The sequence below is a fragment of the Schistocerca nitens genome, chromosome 2, assembly GCF_023898315.1.
Source record: "Schistocerca nitens isolate TAMUIC-IGC-003100 chromosome 2, iqSchNite1.1, whole genome shotgun sequence".
NCBI lineage: Eukaryota > Metazoa > Arthropoda > Insecta > Orthoptera > Acrididae > Schistocerca > Schistocerca nitens.
In genome coordinates, this window is record NC_064615.1 from 683,509,621 (window position 1) to 683,528,948 (window position 19,328).

At 46.6% G+C, this 19,328-nt stretch overlaps 1 protein-coding gene across 1 annotated transcript in view; it reads left to right on the forward strand.

The window, feature by feature from the left end:
• LOC126234556 (glutamate receptor ionotropic, kainate 2-like) overlaps nt 1–19,328 on the forward strand; it is a 237,767-nt gene that overhangs the window by 92,063 nt on the left and 126,376 nt on the right. Inside the window, exons 5-6 of the mRNA XM_049943257.1 lie at nt 6,283–6,440; nt 17,046–17,187. Coding sequence (XP_049799214.1) covers nt 6,283–6,440; nt 17,046–17,187 — 300 coding nt within the window. The remainder of the gene's footprint in view (nt 1–6,282; nt 6,441–17,045; nt 17,188–19,328) is intronic.

Here is a 19,328-nt window from a genome sequence, read left to right on the forward strand (position 1 = left end):
TAACTTCATCAAAAATTACTTTGACTTTTGTACACGCTGGATCAGTTCTTCTGACGACCATTTCCTTTTCCTTTCTTTCGCATTTTTCCTGCAACCATTTAGCTTTAGTTTCCCTGTGCTTCCTATTCATTTCGTTTGTAAGTGTTCTATATTGCTATATTTCTTGCTTTCACTTAAAAGTTTTGTAGTTCCATCTTTTGTCAATCATTTGAAGTATCTCTTACGCTGGGTTTCTTCGCAGTTACCTTCCTTGTGCTTATATTTCTGTACCCATCTTCTATGGTTGCCATTTTCAGAGATTTCCACTGGTCTTCAACTGAATTGGCTATTGTGGTATTTATTATCGCAGTATCTACAGCCTTAGAGATCTTGAAACAATCATCATTCCTCAGTACTTCAGTATCCAACTTATTCCCTTACTGATTATTCATGATGATTCTCGTAAACTTCAATCTAATCCTCATCATTACTGAATCGTGATCGCGGTCTGTATCTGCTCCTCGGTATCCACTGAAATCCAATACCTGATTTCGGAACCACTATCTGACCATGATGTAATCCAGCTGGGACCTTCTCATGTCTCTAAGCCTTTTCCAAATATACCTCTTCCTCTTGTCATTTTTGAACTGTGTATTAACTGTTACTAACTGAAATTTAACTCAAAATTCAATTAGTCTTTATCCTTTCACATTCCTACTATGGAGCCCATATTCACTTTTAAAACCAACTTCAGCATCGTCCCTCACTACAATGTTCCTGTCACTCACGATTATTAAATTTTCATCTCTTTTTATGTGCTGAATTTCACTTTCAGTATTCTCATATACTTTTCCCATCTCTTAATCTTCTGCTTGTGACGTTGTAAGGTGCCAGACAAATAACACACCTTCCGCTGAATTCCTGAAAGAATTACAATTAAATTGATATGTCATAAGACATAGTTACGTGAAAATGTACGAATTTTTTTGATATGAAAATTGAATATACAAGCCAACATCTCGTGAATATAAACCACTAACAGTCACACTAGGAATTGCAAGCAAGTAATTTTCCAGACCCAAGCTAAGAGGCGCATTTCTGAGGAAAGGAGAATTTTACAACAGCAATGCCTGTCCCCTGTTTGGCTGAAACCTTCACAGTGGGACATGCAGTGTACACAATGAGGCGCCATAGCCACTGTACAGGCCGCTGACCAAAGTCACCCTTGTTCTAGCATTTAACAAAGACCATTCAAAAAGCCTTTCTGCAGGTACATAGTTGGAGATGACAGATAAACGCCCGGAAAAAACCCAACTCAAAACATTGGTGACTCACTATAGCCACATGTCTTAAAACCCACATGCAAAGAGCTGTTTGTCTCAGTATTATGTAGCAGAAGTTAAACTCTGCTCTATGAAAGAAACAAGGCCTTTGATAGGCTACAAAAACTCTAGTGGGCGGAGTTGCAACAAGTAAAAATGCTCTGATTGAGAAAGAAAAAGCGTGGCCACCGGCTTTGGTATAGGCAAAATGCAGAAAGAAAAATTCGCTCTTCTCTTGCAGCAAATCATTGAGTGTTTGAGCAAGGCGAGTCACGCCATACTGAGACGATTGCGAGAGTAATTATGTGAACACTTTTTCACAGGCTCATCTTAACTCTTAAGGAGTTAAACTGCAAAGTCTCCTAGTATGGAGAATTGCACCGAGCACTGACAGTTAACGCATGCGAGTGATTTGAGGGCAACGACGTATGTACTGTTTCAGCGAAATAGCATGTACCATGCCAATAAAGTTAAGATATGGAACAGCTAGGAGTCTCGGCTTCACCGAAGATGTAGGGAATGTATCAGACTGGTGTTTAACAGTGAAGAGAGATTTAGAATAGCTTCTCAGGTTCACAACTCGCGCTGACAGCAGCCACTGCCGCCGCCGACGAAAGGCGAACACGCGCGCTCGCGCTACGCCAGCAAGTGATATTCAACTGACACTCAGAACTACGGTAATCTCCGTCTCTCCTATTTTTTCGTACTTTCAATCATGACCTGAAGTTAAACATATTCATGATTGTCGAGCTTAATTGAAAGGAAAACACATGATATATCCGATCTAGCGAAAAGGATTGATCAGCCACTGCAGAGCGCTTGTCCGCAGCTCGTGGTTGTGCGGTAGCGTTCTCGCTTCCCACGCCCGGGTTCCCGGGTTCGATTCCCGGCGGGGTCAGGGATTTTCTCTGCCTCGTGATGACTGGGTGTTGTGTGATGTCCTTAGGTTAGTTAGGTTTAAGTAGTTCTAGGGGACTGATGACCATAGATGTTAAGTCCCATAGTGCTCAGAGCCATTTGAACCATTTTTTTGCAGAGTGCTTTATAATCTGAAGTTATTGAAATGTTTTCGTTGTGCAATTTTATTTGCAGTGATATTTACGTACCATATACAGACCCCATTTAGTTTTGGGTATTTACATTGTGCATTTTAGCTTAATTGATATCTTTGACCCCAATTGTATTTAATTTGTTTGTATTTTATCGACTCCCAGACATGGTCATCAACCATCTTACTATTAAACCTTAGAATAGTTAGGAATTTCGCTTCACAGTTATGAACACCCAGTATCAATATTTTACCATCCTGTACTTATTACAATTAATTACTACGTCATAAAGTCATATTTAGAGTAAAAATAAACTGTAACAATGAAAATCTAAGATTTTAATTTTTTGCCAACATAAAATTATGCCTGAACCAATACACTGTTTTCTGTTAGCGATAACGTTTCCTTTATAGGGAGTTTAGTGAAACCGACATTGAGATCATTATCTGATTACATCAGTGTCCATACTGTTGCACTCTTTTGAGCTCTGCATGGTGAGCTGTTATCTTCCTACCTTGCTGGCTGTAAGTTCAAGACAAATTCCTAAAACACTCGCAGAGCATCCCTGCGCAACTGTGGTAGGAAGGTAGATCAGAACCAGTCTCACACATGTTAGAACGTCGGCATGTATACCTGAACTATTGTTGTTGGTGTTGTTTTGTTGTCGATTCTGATGAAAATAATCCTGTCATTGATGTGTCTATAGTAAGTATATGGTCTCTCTTTGTATTCATGACAAATCCTTCTCCCGTACAAAATTTTTTTCTCGTTGGTAGTCCATACCCGGATATCCAAATGGGGCCATCTTTTGCCAATGGAGAGATCATCATTCCACATTTCCAGTTACAGCCCACATAACCTGTGGATACACATTACGTGTTTTTAACGAAGTGGGTTCCATTTCCATTACCTTCCGCATCCTCAAGCCAATGATCCCTGCTGATTCTCTCGCATTTTAGAGACAGTTTTATGTCCGAAGTGCGAGAGGGTGCTGCGGAAAACTGTCCGGTCTGCTGCCTCCTTTAACATGCTCGTAAGGAGAACGAGTGTGACTTCCTTTACCAAAAGTGCTTGGCGGCTATTGCTGATGATTTTTATTCAAGTTTTAGACGGTGGTTGGGATCGAACCAGACGTTCTTGTTTTAATAGTCAAATATGCTGTCACGGTTATCTTTAATCAAATGACTTATTTTCGAGATGTCAAGGAGAACATTCGAGGCCCTTCAAAAGTCCCATCGCAAACGAGATCATTTAAGACTCGGAATCTGAATCATGGAGAGCATATGCGGAACGCACTGAGAAGATAAACCGAAAGCCCAGCAACCACCACAAAGGACTCGTCCAGCCTCTGCTCTGTTCCTTGTCAGAAAAGGATTCGGCAGGCTGTAGACCTCTCGATTTAATTCTGGACACCACTGCATGGCAACTGTTTCAGATGTCCCATTGAGAGATCTGTATATACGACTTTGAAGACAACCTGTGGAACCCTCGTAGACTGTTTGTACATGATGCTGTCATTTACCGTCTACAAAACTTATTAGAAGCTCAAAACGAGTTAGAAAATGATTTAGACAAGATATCTGTGTGATGAGAAAAGCGGCAATTGACTCAAATGAGGGATAATTGAGAGGTCATTCAAATGAGAACTAAAAGGAATCCATTACATTTCGGTTACACAGGAATCTAGAGACAATCAGTTCAACTAAATACTTAGGAATTGCAATTATGGGTAAGTAAACTTGAAACGATCGCGTAGATAATGGAAAGGCAAACCAAAGACCGCTTTTTACTGCCGGAACATTTAGAAGTTGTTACAGGTCTACTAAAGGGACTGTCAATGCTACGCTTTTCCGTCCTCTACTAAAGCATTGCTAAACGGTGTGGGAGCCTTCCAAGGTAGGACAGACAGACGACATTGAAGAAGTCCAAAGGAAGGCAGGTGGTTTTGTATTATCATAAAGTGTGGTGGATATGATATGTGAGTTGGGGCAACAATCGTTGAAACAAAGGCGTTTTTCATGACAGCGTGACCTTTTCACGAAATTCCATTCACCAACTTTCTCCTCTGAATGCTAAAATATTTCATTGACGCCAACCTACACAGGAGGAATGATCATCATAAAAAATTAGAGAGATCAGAGCTCGCACCGGAAGATTTATGTGTTAATACTGCCGAGGCGCAATTTGCAATTAGAATGATAGGGGAATAGTTCGATGAACCCTCTGCCAGGCACTTTAGTGTGAATTGCAGTTATGTATCTGTAGATTAATAAAGGGCTATCAAAAAGTTTCCGTTCGAAGTCCGTACAGTCTAATATCGATGCGTCAATCAGGCAAAATCGCTGTGACAATTGACGTCGACACATCAGGCTGAAGACACACTTTTGATAAAACAACTGCCTGCTGCACATCCTCATCCGAGAGGAATCGTCATCCCTTCAAGGCCTTTATAAGGGAGCGAACACGTGTTGCACTAAGTGATCAAAAGTATACGGACACCTGGCTGAAAATGACTTACATGTTCGTGGCGCCCTCCATCGGGTAATGCTGGAATTCAGTATGGCGTTGGCCCACCCTTAGCCTTGAGATAGCTCCCAATCTTGCAGGCATACGTTCAATCAGGTAATGGAATGTTGCTTGGGGAATGGCAGCCCATTCTTCACGGAGTGCTGCACTGAGGAGAGGTATCGATGTCGGTTGGTGAGGCCAGAACGTGCATAAAACATCAATCTAGGCCTGTGCTGTGATAACGCCACGCAAAACAACAAGGGGTGCAAGCCCCCTCCATGAAAAACACGACCACACCATAACACCACCACCTCCGAATTTTATTGTAGGCACTACACGCGCTGGCAGACGACGTTCACCGGGCATTCGCCATACCAACACCCTGTCATCGGATCGCCACATTGTGTGCCACATTACGCTCCTTACACCAAGCGTGGCGTCGTTTGGCATTTACCGGCGTGATGTGTGGCTTATGAGCAGCCACTCGACCATGAAATCCAATTTTTCTCACCTCCCACCTAACTGTCATAGTACTTGCAGTGGATCCTGATTCAGTTTGGAATTCCTGTGTGATGGTCTGGATAGATGTCTGCCTATTACACATTACGACGCTCTTCAACTGTCGGCGGTCTCTGTCAGTCAACAGACGAGGTTGGCCTGTGTGCTTTTGTGCTGTACGCGTCCCTTCACGTGTCCACTTCACTATCACATCGGAAACAGTGGACCTAGGGATATTTCGAAGTGTGGAAATCTCGCGTACAGACGTATGACACAAGTTACATCCAATCAGGTGACCACGTTCGAAGTCCGTGAGTTCCGCAGAGCGCCCCATTCTGCTCTCTCAAGATGTCTAATGACTATTGAGGTCACTAATATGGAGTACCTGGCAGTAGGTGGCAGCACAATGCATCTAATATGGAAAACGCATGGTTTTGGGGGTGTCCGGATACTTTTCATCACATAGTGTAATTACCTGGTGCGAGATGAGGACGATAGGGTGGGTGTTTGAGTTGGCGTAACTTCTCCGTTAAGCCATTTACGATAACTTGGTGCACCATTGCACACCGGTGGTCTTCGACAGACATGCAGCCCCATGCACATTCTTCATTCCCTGATTGATATATGCCGGTGTTCGTCCTTTGGCAGCCAGGAAAAGAATAACAGCACGTTGGCCCTGTTTGGACGCATTTGGTGATAACGTCGCCAAAGTTCAAGTCGGAAAGATACGAATGTGACACCAATACCTTACTTACATGTTGGTGCTTATACACCCGCATCGGAGTAACGCTACGTTTCTTGTACGCTGTAATAACGCCTTCAAATGGAAACTTTTTGATCGCTCTTTGTAGATGTGCTGTCATTTCTTTATTTTGCTTGTCCTGGAGACTAGGTAGTGTAGACAGACAGCAGTTGTGTTGCCGCAGGCGCTGGTGGACGTGCTGCGCGAGCTAAAGTGGCGGTCGTACACGGTGCTGTACCAGGGCGACGAGTCGCTGGTGCGCCTGCGCAGTGTGCTGCAGGAGAGGGAGCCCCGGGACCCGCCCGTCGCCGTCCGACAGCTCAGCCAAGATGGCGACCACAGGTATGTCAACAAGGGCCCCACTGGCAAGCTATCAGAAAGCAAGCAAGGTAGGAAGATTGTAATTTAGTGGTCCGGCAACGACAGAGTCATTAGAAACTGGGCACAAGCGGCAATGGGGGAAGGAAGAGGAAGAAAACAGCCGAGCCCTTTCGAGGGATTTAGGGATATAACGAGAAACCTCAGTCTGGATGGCAGGGTGGACGTACGCACCACCGTTCTGCAGAATACGACTCCACTGTCTAACCATTGCGCCACCATGCTGGGTCAAGCTTTCAGTTGTTCTTGCACACATTTGCTCAATGGTGTGACAGAAGAAGCTTGTGGTTTGTTGGTTGGTTTGTGAGGGTTGAAGGGACCAGACTACTAAGACCATCAGTCCCTTTTTCCACGATCATGAAAAACCCACAAGGAACAGAAACAAGTAACGGAGATGACATGGGATGGCACAGAACAAGAAAGACATAGACAAAGACCAGAAAAGAGGAATTAAAAACACACAGAGTGTTACAATGGTTGGTTTACCATGGAAACAAAAAAAAAAAAGGAAAATCCAACCATCAAGAGACACACTAAAAAGCCCAATCTAATACCGTAGGCCAAAGGCCAGACTCAACACAAAAGAAAGGGACAAACTCTCAGATCGAGCAATAAAAGCCCCCTGCACAAATAAAACTCAAAACTAAGCCTGCCACGGCAGCGTCATCCGTTAAAAGTGCAGGGAGCGTATCAGGTAGCGCAAACGTCTGCCTGAGCGCCGTTAAAAGTGGACAGTCCAAGATGTGGACCACTGTCAATGCTGAACCACAGCGACAGAGAGGTGGGTCCTCGCGGCGCAATAAATAACCCTGCGTCAGCCAGGTGTGGCCGATGCGCAGCCGGCAGAGGACAACTGAGCCCTTGCGAGAGGCCCGCAAGGAGGAGCGCCACAGACCGGTAGTCTCCTTGATGGCCCGAAGTTTGTTGGGTGAAGGTAGGGTGCGCCATTCATCACCCCAGGTACCAAGGACCTTCTGCCGCAAAACTGAACGGAGATCACTCTCCGAAAGGCCAATCTCGAAAGCCGGTGCACCGACAGCCAATTTGGCCAGCGTGTCAACACGTTCATTACCCGGGATGCCGAATGACCTGGCGTACACATAAAACCACGGAGCGGCCGCAACGGGCAAGAGTGTGGATGGACTCCTGGATAGCCATCACCAGACGAGAGCGAGGAAAACACTGGTCGATAGCTCGTAAACCACTCAGGGAGTCACTACAGATAACGAAGTCACATGAGCAGGAGCGGATATACTCAAGGGCGCGAGAGATGGCGACCAGCTCGGCAGTGAAAACACTGCAGCTAGCCGGCAATGGGCTTGTGGTTCAAAAATGGTTCAAATGGCTCTGAGCACTATGGGACTTACCTTCTTAGGTCATCAGTCCCCTAGAACTTAGAACTACTTAAACCTAACTAACCTAAGGACATCACACACATCCATGCCCGAGGCAGGTTCGAACCTGCGACCGTAGCGGTCACGCGGTTCCAGACTGTAGTGCCTAGAACCGCTCGGCCACCCCGGCCGGCGAGATTGTGGTACCTAATGGTTCGTTGCAAAATAATTCGATGTTGATGTGACAGACACGTAAAGTTTCTGGTACTGTAAAAATGAAATTTGAAATAAATCAACCACTCATTACGTCCTGTCGAGTATGGTATCATATATATTTGAGCAGATAATCAATATCTGCAAAATAAATCATGTGATAAAAACTTATCATACAAAACTGACACACATTTCTTATAACATTGTTCGACATCTCTTCTATTACTGAACAAAATCAGACCGAGCGAGGTGGCGCAGTGGTTAGACACTGGACTCGCATTCGGGAGGACGACGGTTCAATCCCGCGTCCCGCCATCCTGATTTAGGTTTTCCGTGATTTCCCTAAATCATTCCAGGCAAATGCCGGGATGGTTCCTCTGAAAGGGCAAGGCCGACTTCCTTCCCTAATCCGATGAGACCGATGACCACGCTGTCTGGTCTCCTTCCCCAAACAACCAACCAACCAACTGAACAAAATCAAAATATGGATGGCCGGACAGAGATATGAACCGTTGTTCTCTCGAAGACTTGAGCAGTGTGTTAACCACTGTGCCACCTCGATTGGTTGCGCAAGAGTAAGAAATTAATAAGCAGTTCTCTGCACTAATAAACAATAGCGATGACAGCTCTAATGTGGATCGTGGATCGGTACAGACTACGTTGAAGAACGTTGCAAATTATCGGAATGCCCCCAAACCTCCCAGCTATTTAGTACAAATTACTGCTATATCATCGTTGTACAGCATTGTCTCTATCATCTGCTGAATTTCCTCACTGCCAGCATGGTGGCCCCACATCCTCAGCGTTGTGATGTATCCTGTACCGCACTGCACGGCAACGTGTGTCTTTCGCAGATGGCACGACGGCTGCAATCAGGTAGAACCCATCGAAGGCAAGCCAAATACGCTCACAATTAATTCTGCAAGTGGATTTACGTTTACCTGTTTCTCGCAGAAACCAAACAAACTACGTTCATTTGGATTCGCCTCAACTTATAGCATCGCACTATTGTCTGTTAACATACGTGGCCACAATATATCCATCCATATTTTTAATGGTTTACCATAAAAAGATTGTCTGTGCATTATTATTCTTGGCAGGTACAATTTCATATTCAGCAAATGAAAATAAACACTCACATCAGAGCACAGCCATTTGCGTTGTCTCGTTTTTTTCCCCCACCTCCGACTCGTCCCGTACTGTAGGACGATGTTAGTGAGCACCCTGGGAAGCAACGTCCCCTTTCCTCGATCACAGTGTGAGCGGAAGTCCAACTGAACCTTGCGGTTGTGCGGCGTTTTTAAGCCACAATTAACACAAAGTTGGTTAGAGGTCAAATAAATACAACAAATAAAAAATTAACGCACAGGCAGTATTCAACCCCCATTTCCCTCAGAGATTTGATGAAGAGATTTGTTGAATTGTTTACCCAGCTAAAATGAGGCGAATATGTAAGGAAATTTGTGGTAAGGTCTTATGGGACCAAACTACTTCGGTCATCGGTCCCTAAGCCTACACACTACTTAAGGTAACTTACGCTATGGACAACAAACACATCCATGCTCGAGGGAGGACTCGAACCTCCGGCAGGGGAAGACGCACCGACCGTGACAAGGCGCCCCAGACCGCGCGGATGTGAATGAACGATCGAAGAAAGCTATGATAACGACATGCCTTATATCCATATCGTTATGAGGTTTTCTTCGGCTTGACGATGCGCCCGCTATAAATCAGAACAACTTATGAAAATGAAATAGATGGGCGATATCCACTCCCAGGACAATACCGTCATTAAGAGAGCAAGGCAGAAACGTATGCAGAACTGGCAAACACTCTTCTCACAACTAAAAACAGCCACACTAAAATGTAATTTGTCGCAGTTTTTCCATCTTATGTCGCGTATCTTATTCTGAGCAAGGGTGGCCTACAGACTAAACAGCAGCTCTTTCTACAATCGACCGTTTATCTAAACCTTCGAATCAGAGGGAACCACAATAGTTCCTGGAAAAAATTACTTAACACACAACATTTTATTCCACCGTGTCAGAGATTTCAAAGCACCTTAATGCACTTCGAAAAAAGAACATGCCTTAAGGTTGAAAAAAAAAACCGGTATTTTGTTGTGGCTAACCACGTACCTCAAGGTAACATCGTGGTCGTAGCAACACATGCATCTCGTCAACAAGGCGTCTGCAGCACTCACTCTCTTCGCGAGGCACACATTCCTTGCAGCTTTGTACATAAGCACCCACGATCCTGCACAGATCGACTACAAGCAAACTGGAAAGGACGCACAAGCGATAATCTACGCAGTCCAGAAAATTTCACTTTACTTTTTACGGCGCCAATTTCCCCATTGTTATTGACCATAATATGTCATTGCTGGTCGTATTTTGATGGCCCAAGAAGACGTGTCAGTGTATGCAATGCTCGGCTTTGGTCCTAAGAAAATGCAATTAACAATTCGTTGTGATCCAGCCTCTGAACCTGGGAGTGCGGAAGATATTTCTCGTTTCCCCTTAGGCCCAGATAAGGATTTAACCCGACACAGCCATTTGTTGCCAAATTCGTGAAGAAATTTTATGACACCGCAGATTTTACGATCATGGCTACTTACACTGAACAAATGATACACTTCTAAGCAGATTCGTGAAGTACTTCATTTGCCTTTGCCTCAGAATGCCTCTAGCATGAACTACGCTACCGGCCATTAAAATTGCTACACTAAGAAGAAATGCAGATGATAAACGGGTATTCATTGGAAAATATATTATACTAGCACTGACATGTGATTAGATTTTCACGCAATTTGGGTGCATAGATACTGAGAAATCAGTGCCCAGAACAACCACCTCTGGCCGTAATAACGGCCTTGATACAGCTTCAACACGATACCACAGTTCATCAAGAGTAGTGACTGGCGTATTGTGACTAGCCAGTTGCTCGGTACCATTGACCAGACGTTTTCAGTTGGTGAGAGATCTGGAGAATGTGCTGGCCAGGGCAGCAGTCGAACATTTCCTGTATCCAGAAAGGCCCGTACAGGGCCTGCAACGTGCGATCGTGCATTATCCTGCTGAAATGTGGGGTTTCGCAGGGATCGAATGGAGGGTAGAGCCACGGCTCGTAACACATCTGAAATATAACGTCCACTGTTCAATGTGCCGTCAATATGAACAAGAGGTGACCTAGACGTGTAACCAATGGCACCCCATACCATCACGCCGGGTGATACGCCAGTATGGCGATGTCGAATACACGCTTCCAATGTGGGCTCACCGTGATGTCGCCAAAAATGGATGCGACCATCGTGATGCTGTAAACAGAACCTGGGTTCATCCGAAAAATGACGTTTTGCCATTCGTGCACCCAGGTTCGTCGTTGAGTACACCATCGCAGGCGTTCCTGTCTGTGATGCAGTGTCAAGGGTAAATGCTGCTGCAAACGTCGTCGAACTGTTCGTGCAGGTGGTTATTGTCTTGCAAACGTCCCCATCTATTGACTCGGGGATCGAGACCTGGCTGCACGATCCGTTACAGCCATGCGGATAAGATGCCTGTCATCTCGACTGCTAGTGATACAAGGCCGTTGGGATCCAGCACGGCGTTCCGTATTACCCTCCTGAACCCACCGATTCAATATTCTGCTAACAGTCATTGGATCTCGACGACCGCGAGCAGCAATGTCGCGATACGATAAACCGCAATCGCGATAGACTACAACCCGACCTTTATCAAAGTCGGAAACGTGATGGTACGCATTTCTCCTCCTTACACGAGGCATCACAACAACGTTTCACTAGGCAACGCCGGTCAACTGCTGTTTGTGTATGAGAAATCGGTTGGAAACTTTCATGTCAGCACGTTGTAGGTGTCGCCACTGGCGCCAACCTTGTGTGAATGGTCTGAAAAGCTAATTATTTGCATATCACAGCATCTTCTACCTGTCGGTTAAATTTCGCGTCTGTAGGACGTCATCTTCGTGGTGTAGCAATTTTAATGGCCTGTAGTGTAGTTCCTCTGTGGAACTACTTCTCGGCAGCACGATGAAAGCTTGATCAAGCGTCACTCATACCTGTCAGCGAACATAGACTACAAAGAACGCCTTGCCAGTGCTCAGGGGGTGGGCAGAGTACTGGTAAGATTCACCGCCACAGTTTGTCCCAAGGCGCCCCTCCAACTCACATTGGCGAGCCATGTGACCACACTTTGACATCATTGGGCTGGCTCTTCAACCAGTTTGTTTTACGGTAGTGGATGCAGTATCAAAGATTAATTTCAATGTTCGTATGAGTTCCACTACAACATTGGCTCCTGATGAGCCGCGAGGAGTGGCTCGCGGTTAGAGGCGCCATGTCGCTGACTGCGCGGCCACTCACGCCGGAAGATCGAGTCCTGCCTCGGGCATGTGTGTGCGTGTTGTTCTTAGCATAACTTAGTTTAAGCAGTGTGTACGTCTAGGGACCGATGACCTCAGCAGTTTGGTCCCTTAGGATATCTCACACATTTGAACATTCTTTTGACTCCTGATAATGTTGACAAAAAATTTAACGATCGACAGGGTTTCATGCTCTGCCGAGTCCAACAATGACACGACGCTTACATCACAACAGATCGCTAACGACTGCACCTATAACGACATCGATCACTTGACGACGCCCCCTTATTACACAGTATTTAATAATGATATTGACAGGATAACGCAATCATTCAAGAAGCATATAACGAAGGCGTTACCGCTACACAGCTTTTAAGCACGTGTTGGGTAACGCTGGTGAGAAGTCACAGCCTAGCAGCCATTGCATCAGTCCTCCCTGGGATGGTTGTCACCTTGGGGCGTGGGCCAGCATTAACACGTATGACACAGACCCCTGACTATCTCCCTCTACTCGACCAGCAAGCCAGAGGGGCGCCGCATGGATAGATTCCGTGATCAGCACTACGGAACAAAAGAACGACAGCACGAGTGACTCCTCATATACGTTATTCAAGGACAAAGTAGACTGCTCTGATACTGTCGTATTCGATTGGCTTTCGCCTTCCAGGAGGTTATTTAAGATCATGCTGCCCAGGTATTACATACACGTATCAAGTTAAATGTAGCCTTCAATATTCCTACTGCTTTAATAACTCTTTCTACTCGCTACTTGTATATTGTGTATTCCCGCTTGTAGAATCTGCCTGTATTTTGATCTTGCGCATACCCTTCGTTACCGGAACTCCGGAACACACACTTCTTCGCATCAGCTCTTTTCCGATGAATAATAATGACATTCTACACTCCTGGAAACTGAAATAAGAACACCGTGAATTCATTGTCCCAGGAAGGGGAAACTTTATTGACACATTCCTGGGGTCAGATACATCACATGATCACACTGACAGAACCACAGGCACATAGACACAGGCAACAGAGCATGCACAATGTCGGCACTAGTACAGTGTATATCCACCGTTCGCAGCAATGCAGGCTGCTATTCTCCCATGGAGACGATCGTAGAGATGCTGGATGTAGTCCTGTGGAACGGCTTGCCATGCCATTTCCACCTGGCGCCTCAGTTGGACCAGCGTTCGTGCTGGACGTGCAGACCGCGTGAGACAACGCTTCATCCAGTCCCAAACATGCTCAATGGGGGACAGATCCGGAGATCTTGCTGGCCAGGGTAGTTGACTTACACCTTCTAGAGCACGTTGGGTTGCACGGGATACATGCGGACGTGCATTGTCCTGTTGGAACAGCAAGTTCCCTTGCCGGTCTAGGAATGGTAGAACGATGGGTTCGATGACGGTTTGGATGTACCGTACACTATTCAGTGTCCCCTCGACAATCACCAGTGGTGTACGGCCAGTGTAGGAGATCGCTCCCCACACCATGATGCCGGGTGTTGGCCCTGTGTGCCTCGGTCGTATGCAGTCCTGATTGTGGCGCTCACCTGCACGGCGCCAAACACGCATACGACCATCATTGGCACCAAGGCAGAAGCGACTCTCATCGCTGAAGACGACACGTCTCCATTCGTCCCTCCATTCACGCCTGTCGCGACACCACTGGAGGCGGGCTGCACGATGTTGGGGCGTGAGCGGAAGACGGCCTAACGGTGTGCGGGACCGTAGCCCAGCTTCATGGAGACGGTTGCGAATGGTCCTCGCCGATACCCCAGGAGCAACAGTGTCCCTAATTTGCTGGGAAGTGGCGGTGCGGTCCCCTACGGCACTGCGTAGGATCCTACGGTCTTGGCGTGCATCCGTGCGTCGCTGCGGTCCGGTCCCAGGTCGACGGGTACGTGCACCTTCCGCCGACCACTGGCGACAACATCGATGTACTGTGGAGACCTCACGCCCCACGTGTTGAGCAATTCGGCGGTACGTCCACCCGGCCTCCCGCATGCCCACTATACGCCCTCGCTCAAAGTCCGTCAACTGCACATACGGTTCACGTCCACGCTGTCGCGGCATGCTACCAGTGTTAAAGACTGCGATGGAGGTCCGTATGCCACGGCAAACTGGCTGACACTGACGGCGGCGGTGCACAAATGCTGCGCAGCTAGCGCCATTCGACGGCCAACACCGCGGTTCCTGGTGTGTCCGCTGTGCCGTGCGTGTGATCATTGCTTGTACAGCCCTCTCGCAGTGTCCGGAGCAAGTATGGTGGGTCTGACACACCGGTGTCAATGTGTTCTTTTTTCCATTTCCAGGAGTGTATATCCATTTATAATTTCTCATAAAAGGCAAGTAATGTGGATTATATTCCACACGATCGTATGTTTGTTTCCAGAATATAATGTTCTGTGGTAGTAAACAACAGACCGAGCGGGGTGGCGCAGTGGTTAGACACTGGACTCGCATTCGGGAGGACGACGGTTCAATCCCGCGTCCGGCCATCCTGATTTAGGTTTTCTGTGATTTCCTTAAATCACTCCAGGCAAATGCTGGGATGGTTCCTCTGAAAGGGCACGGCCGACTTCCTTCCCAATCCTTCCCTAATCCGATGAGACCGATGACCACGCTGTCTGGTCTCCTTCCCCAAACCAACCAACCAACCAGTAAACAACACTGACAAGGAAGAATCAAAAATGGTTCTGAGCACTATGGGACTTAACATCTGTGGTCATCAGTCCCCTAGAACTTAGAACTACTTAAACCTAACTAACCTAAGGACATCACACACATCCATGCCCGAGGCAGGATTCGAACCTGCGACCGTAGCAGTCGCGCGGTTCCGGACTGTGCGCCTAGAACCGCTAGATCACCGCGGCCGGCGACAAGGAAGAATCAATTAGTTTACTTACGTGTACGAGTTGTAAAGCAAAATGTGTGAACACAATTAGGCAATTACATAAAGAAAGTGTTATTTTTAAAGGAAAACTGTTGTAATCGAAATGAGAATGTTTTCTAATAACAATGAATCTGTTCCTCAACAGGGGAACAGCACAGCTGGTAGTGTGTAAGCCTTCTTGGCTGCTGCATTCGTCAATTGGTTGGTCTGAACATCGGCGTGAGTTGATACCTCGCAGAAAATTTGCTTCCTTTTTCTGCGGTCTGTAGGGGGAGTGAGCGTACTGATCTTGTGGAGTCATTTCTCCGCTGGGTACTTTTCATTGAAGCGCATACAGAGAGTCGGAGCAGATAGGAAGTTTCTTAGACCTAGTAAACCTCATTTTCTCCATGCCCGTGAAGTTCATATCTACCTCCACAATATAGACTAACTCTTTTGGTGACAATAGCTTGACGATCTGAAAAAGACACCACAGGGCTGCCAAACGCTCTCCCACGTTGCAGTGTAAACCGGCATGATAATATACTAAGGTGAGAAATGTATGGTGGAACTGTCATTTGTACTCAGATGATTCTTGTGAAAAGGTTTCCGACGTGGCTATAGACGCACGACGGGAATTAACAGACTCCGAACACGTAATGACAGTTGGAGCTAGACGCATGGGACATTCCATTAGAGAAATTTTTAGGGAATTCAGTATTCTGAGATCCACAGTACCCTCAGAATGTGCTGAGAATAGCAAATTTCAGTCGTTACCTCTCGCCGGAGATAACGCAGTGACCGACGACCTTCATTTAACGACCGAGAGCAGCGGTGTTTGCACAGAGTTGTCAGTGCCAACGGACAAGCAACACTGCAGAAAGTAATCGCAGAAATCAATGTGAGACGTGCGACGAACGTATCCTCTAGGTCAGTGTGGCGAAATTTGGCGTTAATGGGCTATGGTAGCAGACGACCGACGTGAGTGCCTCTGCTAACAGAACGAAATTGCCTGCAGCGCCTCTCGTGGGCTCATGACGACATCGATTGGATCCTAGACGACTGGAAAACCGTGGCCTCGTCAGATGAGACCCGATTTCAGTTGGTAGGAGCTGATACTGGGGTGAGAGTGTGGCACAGACCCCACGAAACCATGGGCCCAAGTTGTCAACAAGACACTGTACAAGCCGGTCGTCGCCCCATATTAGTGTGGGCTGTGTTTACATGGAACAGACTGGGTTCTCTTGGCCAACGCAATCGATCATTGACTAGAAATGGTTATGTTCGGCTACTTGGAGACCGTTTGCAGCCTTTCGTGGACTTCACGTTCCCATACAACGACAGAATTTTTGTTAAAGACAATGGGCCACGCCACCGGCCACAGTTGTTCGCAGTTGGTTTGAAGAACATTGCAGACAGTTCGAGCCAACGATCTAGACCGCCCGACATGACTCCCATCGAACATATATGGGCCATAATCGAGAGGTCAGTTCGTGCACAAAATCCTGTTCCAGCAGCACTTTCGCAATTATGGATGGCTCACTGTTTCTGCAGGGGATTTCCAACGACTTGTTGAGTCCACGGCACATCGAGTTGCTGCACTACTCCGGGAAAAATGATGTCCGACACGATATTAGCAGGTATCGCATGAATTATGTCGCAGCATATACTCGTAGTCGTTCCTTAAAATCAAAGGAATGCGAGGTGTAGTAGTGATGCTTTAGGAGTTGCAGGAGTAAGAGATGCAGTACTCTCTGACTTCACGCAGACCGCTGCTGAAGGAGATCAGGCAGTCTGGAGAGACGCGGCTGGTGCTGGACTGCGACACGGACACGGTGCCCGAGGTGATGCGCCAGGCCGAGGAGATCAAGCTCATCGGCGTCTACCAGTCCTACCTCATCACCTCGCTGGTGAGTCACCGTTCCTCTCATCCTCTGATGTCTTCACTGAGAATTTTTCTAATTTCTTCTTGTTCTGTGGCGCTGCCTTTCCAATTTCCACATTCCCATGTGGTGCAGGATATCAGTGGAAGTTGAGTTTTGCTGGAGGGATGTGCAAGTGTTATCCTGAACCAGCTGTAACTTAATTTTACACTACTGGCCATTAAAATTGCTACACCAAGAAGAAATGCAGATGATAAACGGGTATTCATTGGACAAATATATTCTATTAGAACTGACATGTGATTACATTTTCACGCAATTTGGGTGCGTAGATCCTGCGAAATCAGTACCCAGAACGACCACTTCTGGCCGTAATAATGGCCTTGATACTCCTGGGCATTGAGTCAAACAGAGCTTGGATGGCGTGTACAGGTACAGCTGCCCATGCAGCTTCAACACGATAACACAGTTCATCAAGAGTAGTGACTGGCGTATTGTGACGAGCCAGTTGCTCGGTACCATTGACCGGGCGTTTTCAGTTGGTGAGAGATCTGGAGAATATGCTGGCCAGGGCAGCAGTCGAACATTTCCTGTATCCAGAAAGGACCGTACAGGACCTGCAACATGCGGTCGAGCATTATGCTGCTGAAATGTAGGGTTTCGCAGGGATCGAATGAAGGGTAGAGCCACAGGTCGTAACACATCTGAAATGTAACGTCCACTGTTCAAAGTGCCGTCAATGCGAACAAGAGGTGACCGAGACGTGTAACCAATGGCACCCCATACCATCACGACGGCTGATACGCTAGTATGGCGATGACGAATACACGCTTCCAATGTGCGTTCACCGCGATGTCGCCAAATACGGATGCAACCATCATGATGCTGTAAACAGAACCTGGATTCATCCGAAAAAATGACGTTTTGCCATTCGTGAACCCAGGTTCGTCGTTGAGTACACTATCGCAGGCGCTACTGTCTGTGATGCGGCGTCAAGGGTAACCGCAGCCACGGTCTCCGAGCTGATAGTCCATGCTGCGGCAAACGTCGTCGAACCGTTCGTGCAGATGGTTGTTGTCTTGCAAACATCTCCATCTGTTGACTCAGGGATGGAGACGTGGCTGTACGATCCGTTACAGCCATGCGGATAAGATGCCTGTCATCTCGACTGCTAGTGATACGAGGCCGTTGGGATCCAGCACGGCGTTCCGTATTACCCTCCTGAACCCACCGATTCCATATTCTGCTAAGAGTCATTGGATCTCGACGACCGCGAGCAGCAATGTCGCGATATGATAAACCGTAATACTGATAGGCTACAATCCGACCTTTATCAAAGTCGGAAACGTGATGGTACGCATTTCTCCTCCTGACATGGGCATCACAACAACGTTTCACCAGGTAACGCCGGTCAACTGCTGTTTGTGTATGAGAAATCGATTGGAAACTTTCCTCATGTCAGCACGTTGTAGGTGTCGCCACCGCCGCCAACCTTGTGTGAATGCCCTGAAAAGTTAATAATTTGCATATCACAGCATCTTCTTCCTGTCGGTTAAATTTCGCGTCTGTAGCACGTCATCTTCGTGGTGTAGCAATTTTAATGGCCAGTAGTGTATTAAGGGTATGAAGTGTACAACTAACAGAGTGAATGCATATGACAAACAAACTTGGAGTTCGTGCTCAATTTTCCAAATGGCCTAACATCTTGCGCAGTGACATAAATATTCGAGTAAATAAGCTTTCGCCCCGCAATAGCCTTCGGGCTATGATGAATGTACAATCATGAAATCTTAACCTGGTATGCATACAGGGTGTAACTAAATTCCCTTTACAGACTTTGAGGACACCAAAACAAGAAAGAAAGAGCCAGTAAAATTGAGCTCTCATATGCACACTTTAGGAATTATGGGCACTTGTTCAATAGACATGTTTCACCGAAGCGAAATGCGTTCACCTTAGAAACCTCATTGCTGCGGGAAAAACAGCATCTGACAGAACCGCCAAGCTGGAGGGTTAAGAGTAAAGTGGGCAATACTGTTGTCAACAGCCAGTACCGAGAGGGACTGGAACAAGATTGTTTCCACAAAGTATTCGCAGGGCATACCGTCGACATTTACTCTGTGGTCCAGTGACATTAATGTGACCACCGCATATGTTCGCCGTTAACG